Here is an 8,906-nt window from a genome sequence, read left to right on the forward strand (position 1 = left end):
GCAAACTCAAATAGGCTGGTGATTTTGAAATTTCAAAAAATGTTCACAAACCAAAAAGAATACTCACGAAAATTGAAAAAATATATGTGATTTAAAAATGTTCATGAATTCAAAAATGTTTGCTGCTTATAAAATCATGAATTTGAAATATGATCTAGAAAAATATTCCCAGTTTAAAAAATATTCATGACTTCCATAAAAGTACATGAATTAGAAAACTGTTCATTCTGAAACAAGGTCATGTGTTCATTTTGAAACAAGGTCATGTGTTTTTCAAAGATTATTCATTCTGAAACAAGGTCATGTGTTTTAGAACATATAATGGGAGATTTCATATGACAGATTAAATTGGCTAAGGGCCATGTAAGAAGCTCTGAGCGACTGATCTAAGAAATTCCCTATTCCTAAATTCATTCGGTACAAGAAGAACAAGGACCTGAATTTCAACCAATTTTTTTCCTTTACTACGGGGGGCGCTACAGGTGAGAGCATAGTGGGCGTTCTTTTATATTTTTTCCTATATTTTTGGCCAATATTAATTTTCTGGTCTACTATTTTTTTCAAGGTTTGGCGGTTTTGCTTTTTGTTTTTTATTTTACCTTTCCCTTTAGTTAAAAAATTTCAAGTTTTTTTAAAACTCATGATTCTTTTAAGTTAATTGACTTTTTTTTTCTTCAAGTCCACATATACTTTTTATAGTCATGATTTTTTTTCTAAAATCACCGAATATTTGCTAGATTCATGCACATTTTTTGAAGACCAATGCTAGGCCCCAGCCGGGCCACCAAATTTTGGCCGGCCGCGCATTAGCCGTTGGATTGCCCCCTTTCGAGCCGTTGCATGCAACTCCGAATTGGTCTTCTTCCACCTCGCTTGGTCAAACGCGTCGCATGTCCCCTCCTTTCTCTCCCATGCCCATGGCCGCCGGTTCCCAGCGTCACGACCACCTCACCTCCTTCCCGTCGCAGCACCACCATGCGCGTCACCGCACTACCGGCTTTGCCGCCTCTCTTCGCACAATCGTTGGAATTGTAGTACATTTTGCTATGAAGATTCATCTTCTGCTCTCTGCGGCTCTTCATCATCTGGTTCCAACATGTGGGCGTTGTGGTTGCAGCACCCCCACCGTCGCCGACAGAGGCTTCCACCACCATGTTCAGGAAAAAAACTCAGCAACAAAAATGGGATTTGCTGGTGGTAGCAAAAATAAAAAATTGATCCAAAAAGACCATCACGGTTCCAGCAAAAATGTGTTGCCACCGTTTTCGCAGACAAAAAAAAACCTCACCAGATCCAGCAATTTTTTTGCCGGTTGTAGCAAAATAAAAAGACAATACCATCAAGACGACTCGCCGGTCATCCGGTTCCAGCATTGGTCATGCGTGGATGCAGCTTTTTTGCCAGGCGGTTCCAACAAACAAACTTGATGGTTGCAGCATTAGAGGCCGCTGTCTCTACCGCCGGCTTCCGTTGGTTGCAGTTTTTTGGCTTCCCCGTTCCAGCAAAAAACAAATCATCATAGCAGCATTGAATGCCTCCATCTCCATCACTGGTGTCTGCTAGTTGCCAGCGCCGGTGAATTGGTGTAGGTCGCAACACCACCATGGCTGTTTTGCCTCACAGCTTGTCGCAGCGCGGGCGCCCGGCGACGCTACGGGGTGAGGAGTGCGGCGACGACGACCTCGCCATCGATCAGGGGCGAGATGGGCGCAGCAACAACAACGTGGCCCTCTCTTCGCGTGGGGGAGAAGGAGTGAAGGCAAAGAGGAGAAAAAAGAATTGCGATGCGGGAGGAGGAAGATGCTTAAAGGGATAAGGCAAAGCGGTGCGGGTGAGCCTTAAACTGCGCACGCGGCAGCGTGGGCGGGCCAGCGTACGGTGCGACCAGCGCAAAACTTAGCCGGTCATCCGGGGTAAAACATTTCCCCTTTTTTAATGTGCGAATATTTCTTAACTTCGTGAACATTTTTAAATTCGCACATATTTTTCTAAAACTCTTGAAGATTTTTATAATACAGGGTTTCTGAAAAACCAAAATAATGAACATTCTGAAAATTGGATTGTTTTTCAAAAAGAATATGGTTGAAAATTCGATTTTTTCAAAAAAATTGGATTGATTTTTATAATACAGGGTTTTTGAAAAAAATAAACATATTGAAAATTTGTTTTTTTTTGTAAAAGAATACTGGCCGTAATAAAAAAAATTCCAACTGAAGAGCCGACCCTGGAAAGAAAAATCGCAATCGCGACGGCGCGTCTCAGCGACTATTCAGTGCTTTAAATGTCTGCCGAGCCAACAATCTTCCTCCATCCTCATCCTCTCAACTACTCTGAACCACAGGTAGCTGCTGAGTTGCTTCCCGCTGCTGCGCTCTCCGTCTCCGCCTCCTGCTTCCGACGGATCTGCCCATGGAGGCGGTGGAAGACCCCACCCTGGAGCCTGCGATTGGCTGGCTTGCCGACACCATCCTTGCAAATCTCCGTGCGGGCGGCAAGCTGGATTCCTGGATTCGCCAAGCTGGCCTGGGCAACGACATCGGGAAGCTCAAGTCCGAGGTCGAGGCGGTGGAGATGGTGGTCTCTGCTGTGCAGGGGAGGGCGGCCGGGAACAAGCCGCTGGCCCGATCTCTCGCGGCGGTCAAGGAGCTGCTCTACGACGCCGACGATGTGGTCGACGAGTTGGATGGCTACAGGCTCCAGCGGGAGCTCCAACCAGGTAATTTTGGTTTCTGCTGAATTGCTTGCTAATTGGCAGTTCCCTTTTCTCTTTTTTTTTACGTCAGACACGACTATGCTGAATATCTAGTCCACTTTTCCTTCTGCCTGCCTTAGAGACACTGCTCCAAATGGATGGACATGGTGGAGCGCAGCAACTTGAGATTTCTAGAGACAATGCTGATCATGTGCAGAGTAGCGGTAACAACAGGTTGCGGTCCGAGCTATGGAATCAATTTGAAATCACAGCGTTTCTTGAACAAAACGGAGGGCCTTCGCCTTCCAGAGCAAGATGCAAGCGCTGTCAAACAGAGCTTATGTGCGAAACCAAGAAAGGGACATCAGTTTTGCGCAATCATCTCAAGAGCAAAGCTTGTAGCAACAAACATGGAGGAACTGACCCTTCTTCAATGTACCTAAATTATTTACTGCCTTGTACCGATACATCTACTTAAGACCGTATTAAGGTTCTCACTGTCAATCCATGATCTATTTCTTATTTCAGCACTGCTGATGCTAGGATTCCTACACATGTTGCAGCTGGTAATTTGTTTATCAGAAAAAGGACAAGAAGCGATCAGGAGTCTACACACATCACCGCATCAAATCCAAACGGTTCGAATAAGGATGCATTTTCTGAAAGGATACAAGACATTACTAGTCAGCTGCAAGGCAGGCGAGAGGCTATCGCAAGGCTTCTCAAGATACTTGGGTCAGACTCTGGTGGTGCAAGTTCAAATCACTTTCAAAGTACCATCTCAGATCCACGCCGAAGAACATCAAGTCTTCTTCAAGGGAAAGTGTATGGAAGAGCTGCAGAGAAGAGATCCATAAAGTTGATAGAAGAACACAAATCAACTGCCGGTGTAACAGTTCTGCCTATTGTAGGCATCGGAGGGGTTGGGAAGACAGCTCTCGTTCAGCTTGTATACAATGCTTTAGCATTGAAAAGTCAATTTGATTACAAGATATGGATTTGGGTGTCTGACAACTTTGATGAAATGAGATTCACAAGAGAGATGTTAGATTACGTCTCCCAAGAAACACATGAGGGCCTATGCAGCTTTCCCAAGCTTCAGGAGGTCTTGAAGGGTCATTTTAAATCAAAGCGGGTTCTACTCATATTAGATGATGTCTGGGAAGACATGGATGACAGCCGATGGAACAAATTGTTGGCTCCTTTCATGTCTGATGGTGCAAATGGCAATATGATAATTCTGACAACTAGAAAACCATCTGTTGCGAAAAAGAGAGGTACAATTGGACCAATTAACTTAGATGGCTTGAAAAATGATGATTTCTGGCTATTTTTTAAAGCATGTGCATTTGGTGATGAGAATTACAATGAGCAAGCAAGTCTAGTTGACTTAGGACATGAAATGGCAAAAAAGCTAAAAGGAAACCCATTAGCAGCACAAACTGCTGGGGCCCTATTAAAAGATCATCTTACTGTGGATCATTGGAGTAACATTCTGAAGACCGAAGATTGGAAATCCTTGCAACACACTGGAGGAATCATGTCTTCTTTGAGGCTTTCATATGATGAGCTGCCCTACCCTGTGCAACAATGCTGCTCATATTGTTGTATATTCCCCTACGATTATGAATTTCTTGCCGAGGAGCTAGTTCGTCTTTGGATTTCACAGGGATTTGTGAAGCGTGATCATTCAAGTATGAGTTTGGAGGAGATTGGACGATACTATCTGGCTGACTTGGTGAACCTGGGCTTGTTTGAGCTGGTTGAAAGAAAAAGATCCTCTCTTAGTAGTCAAATTCAAACTTGTTATGCTATGTGTGGCCTGATGCATGATTTTGCCAAGCTGGTCTCAAGAACCGAGTGTGCAACTTTGGATGGTTTGCAGTACAATGAAATTTTGCCAAATGTACGCCACCTGTCATTAGTAACCAGTTTTGTATATCAGAGGGATGCTCTGACTTGGAACATACCTCGTAGTGAGAAGTTTGAATTTTTCTTGCAAAATATAGTCGCATCAGTGAGAAAGTTGAGGACATTGGTGTTAATTGGGGAGTATGACTCTTTTTTCTTCAAAACATTACAAGATGTATTTGGAAAAGCACATAATCTGCGTCTGCTACAAATGTCTGGAACATCTACTGATTTTGATTCCTTCATGTGTAGCTTGGTAAATCCTACACGTCTTCGGTATCTAAAACTTCAGGGTGATGATACTGAACAGAAGGCTTTGCCTCATGTTTTGAGCAAGTTTATCTATCTTCAAGTGTTGGATGTTGCTTTTGATATCATTGATCTAGAGGACTCCAAAGAATGGAGAATACTTCCATCCCTGGAAATGCTTCGGTTTCTTAAAAGGTTGAGGTTAAGAAACATGGAGGGAGTAAGAGAAGTATCGGTTCCATCATTGGAGGAGCTGGTTTTAGATGGAATGCCAGATTTACAGAGATGTTCATTTACTTCCATGGTGGGTATGAAGTCTAGTTTATGGCTGCTGGAGATTCAGAGTTGCCCTGCACTTGAGGTGTTTGATCTGTTTCAGAAACGTCATAACTCTGAAATAGAGCATAAGCCATGGTTGCCTAGTTTGAGGAAACTCATTATGTGTGATTGTCCTCATTTGCAAGTACAGATCCCCCTTCCGCCTTCATCCACATTTTCTGAACTATTAATGAGTAGAGTTTCAACAATTATGGCAGTGGAGGGATCTTCCATGGGAAGATTCAAAATTGACGGAAACAGACTTATGAATGAGATGAGTTCACTCAGTGACAAAATTTTGGCATTCCATAATCTTAAGGATATCAAATACTTGGAGATCTCATCATGCAAAAGCCTAACATATATTTCATTCAAAGGTTTAAGTCAGCTCGTCTCTTTAAAGAGTCTGAAAATAGTGGACTGCATTGAACTTTTCTCTTTAGATGTTGTGCGATGGCACACCCATGAAGACATGATAACTGCAAATGATGCTGCTCTTCCGGCTCTTGAAAGTCTTGATATTAGAGGATGTGGAATAACGGGGAAGTGGCTATCTTTGATGCTGCGACATTCGCCAAGCCTAAAGGGATTGAATTTACATTACTGCTCAAACCTGAAACAGTTAACGACAGAAGAGAAAGGAAAGATTCATTCAAACCTTCTCCCAGCTTTCGAGGCTTCGTCATCAAGGTATCTATATGATGCATCATTACGATATGCAGATGAGACACGGTCAAGCTCAGTTGTAGACGGACTCGTGCACATTCCTTTGAATCTCAGAATGATTGCAATTGTTGGATGCCCTCATCTAATATTTGATGGGAGTAGAGAAGGCTTTGCAGGATTTACCTCCCTTGAGGAAGATGGCCAAGAGAACGGAAGATGTCTCCTCCCGCAATCACTTGAACAATTTGTTTGGTCCGAGTGTTCCCGAAAAACCCTGCGGCCCTGCTTTGTTGGTAATCTCACGTGCCTCAAAAAATTAGTAATAGGTAGCAGAAGTTTGGAATGTCTACAGCTGAATTCCTGTATGGCGTTGGAATATTTGAAAATTAGATTTTGCGAACAGTTTGTCGCATTAGAGGGCATGCGATTGCTTCGAACCCTCAAGTCATTGGTACTAATTGATAACTCAAGATTGCAATCTCTACAACTGAATTTCTGCACATCGCTGGAACGTTTGGAAATCCGTTGGTGTTATTCGCTTGTTGCACTAGAGGGCTTGCGATTCCTCGTGAACCTCAAGCATTTGGTAATACTCAAGTCCACTTCCTTTGGCTCCCTTACCACATTGGAGAGTTACGATTCAGTTGAGGGAATTCCAAGTAATAGCTACGAGTTATTCCCTGCACTGGAAAGTCTTGAGATCGATTACTTGTCTCTCCTCAACACGTCATTCTGCAAGGGCCTCACCCGCCTCCGAAGCTTGAAGCTTTTTTATTTGAAGGCATCGAGACTAATCGATGAGCAAGAGAGAGCACTTCTGCTCCTCAGGTCCCTGCAAGAGCTACAATTTCAGTATTGTTTTGGTCTGGTAGATCTTCCTGCGGCGTTGCGCGGCCTCATTTCCCTCAAGAGATTGGAGATAAGTAATTCTAGGGCCATCTCAGGGCTTCCGAAGGATTGCCTTCCTCCTTCACTGGAAGAACTGGTGATCCAAGAGTACAGCGATGAGTTGTCAGAAAAATGCAGATTGCTAGCAACAAGCAAGCTAGAGGTCAAAATTGATGGGCGCTATGTGGACTGATTACCGAGTATCGCTCATAGACAGTCATTTTTCGAGAAAACACCAAAATAGTACAATCATATGCTATTGGAGGGGTCTCCCAGGCCACCCCTGTCCAGGGTCACCTGTTACATTTGAAGTGGGGGGAAATGCTTAATGTATTTTTCTTGTGATATGGATAGGTTTGGTTTCACTTCAGGACATCATCCTCAACCTCAGGCGGTCATGATAATGGTGTCTTATCCTCATAATCTCAATATTTGTTCTCGACCTGTTGGGATTTCCAATTATATACGCTGCTAAAAGTTTGATCCATTTGTAAGCTGCCGTCCCCTCCCACCCAACTTGTCTGTCTAATGCACCTGTTCTGCTCCAGCCTTTTTCCGTATCACCATTCTGATCTGGCTGCTCGCTGAATGAATCCAACGTCTCGCTCTCAGGAACCTCCTGTACAGGTTCCAGTGGGCCAAGAGAAAAACCTGGACTCCGATACAAGAGGTTGTAGTCTGAAACTAGCAGATGACACTTTTCTTTACAACTGGAACTGGGAATTCCTTCAGAAAATTCGAGCACTCTGTATTTTCCTAGTCTGGTGGTGAATCCAAGGTGTGCAGCAAACAGGGGATGCATCTTTCCAGCTCTGTGTTGTGCTGAAGTTTTAACAGTGCAGTGACTGAATGTTAGTTATTGCCAGGATTTTGGTTGTATTATTCTGAGCAGTTTGATATATTTTTCTCAAGTCTGGCTGTGTGCTCGAGGTGTACAATTGATGCATGTTTCGAGCTCTGTTATATTCTTGTTCAAGGTTTTAGCATGCCATTCTAATTTTGGTTTTCGTGGAGGAATTTTTCATATTTTCATTTTATTATTTTACAAAAAGGAAGTTTTCATTTGTTGCACATTAACAAGTACTCCCTCCGTCCAGAAATACTTGTCATCAAAATAAATAAAAGAAGATCTAGATGTATTTTAGTTCTAGATACATTCATTTTTATTTATTTTGATGACAAGTATCTTTGGACGGAGGAAGTATGGGTTTGCCTTTTTTACAGCAAACATCAAGAAACCATTGTAGTTCGGGCTTAGATTTTAGAAGACCAGAATTTGCCGGCGCAATGCAGTTGACATCGTTTTTGACTAGTGGGACCCACAAGTCAGGCCTACATCTCCAACGCGACATGACCAACCCAAGCTCGACTAGCGCAACACCGCGTCGCCCTGACGTAACACATTCTGGAAAGGAAAAAGAGAGTGCCACCCTTGAAACTTTGAATTTTTCGCACATGGTCCAACACGACCTAGTGGAGATTCTCTACCATACTGCACCTTACATTGTTGCTGATAGAGGACGGGGCGTCGACCTGTTGGCTAGGTAGCTGCCAGCCCATCCAAGTTCGAGCCTCGGCTTTAACACGCGGTGATGAGGACATCAATACCATTGTTACACCCACAACCCCTGCTGTTATACATACTGGACCAATTACTAGAGCTCGCGCACGCCAACTAAATTACCAGGTACTTTCGTTTCTTGGTAATGATTCTAATGTTTATGAGAATATGATGCTGCCTAAATTGGATACATTTGTTTTGTTTACAAATGAAGGGCCTAGCTTGGAGAAGGATGAACATTGGAGCAAGAACAAGCATGGAGATGATGGCATGCGCAAGGGGAACAAGAACGAAGTTACAAGTGATGATTTCAGGACTTTGAAACCACCATAATGAGTGCATGAAGCCTTGGACGAAATATACAATATGCCACTTCATAAATTTCGTCCAGAGGTTATTCCAGGTGCTGCGTCACCTTATTATTGGGCCAGGCCCATGTAATTTCGAAATACATAAGTATAGGCTATTTTTAGAGTCCGTATGTGTGGGGAAACAAGAGATAGGGTTAGTTTCGGACCCCTCCACCAAGGGCCACGAAATTCACCCCCTCTTCCTCCATATATACAACCCTTAGGGCACCGTTTAGACTTTGGGTTTTGTTTAGATTAAAGTTCGCCATAG

At 43.3% G+C, this 8,906-nt stretch overlaps 1 protein-coding gene across 1 annotated transcript; it reads left to right on the forward strand.

The window, feature by feature from the left end:
* Nucleotides 1-2,334: 2,334 nt before the first annotated feature.
* Nucleotides 2,335-7,649, forward strand: LOC119326471 (putative disease resistance protein RGA4). Its single transcript, XM_037600107.1, has 3 exons — nucleotides 2,335-2,716; nucleotides 2,833-3,127; nucleotides 3,221-7,649. Exons 1-3 carry the CDS (start codon nucleotides 2,410-2,412, stop codon nucleotides 6,915-6,917), a joined length of 4,299 nt encoding a protein of 1,432 aa, XP_037456004.1. The 5' UTR covers nucleotides 2,335-2,409; the 3' UTR covers nucleotides 6,918-7,649.
* The last annotated feature ends 1,257 nt before the right edge of the window (nucleotides 7,650-8,906 follow it).

Source organism: Triticum dicoccoides, chromosome 6B (genome assembly GCF_002162155.2).
Source record: "Triticum dicoccoides isolate Atlit2015 ecotype Zavitan chromosome 6B, WEW_v2.0, whole genome shotgun sequence".
Lineage (NCBI taxonomy): Eukaryota > Viridiplantae > Streptophyta > Magnoliopsida > Poales > Poaceae > Triticum > Triticum dicoccoides.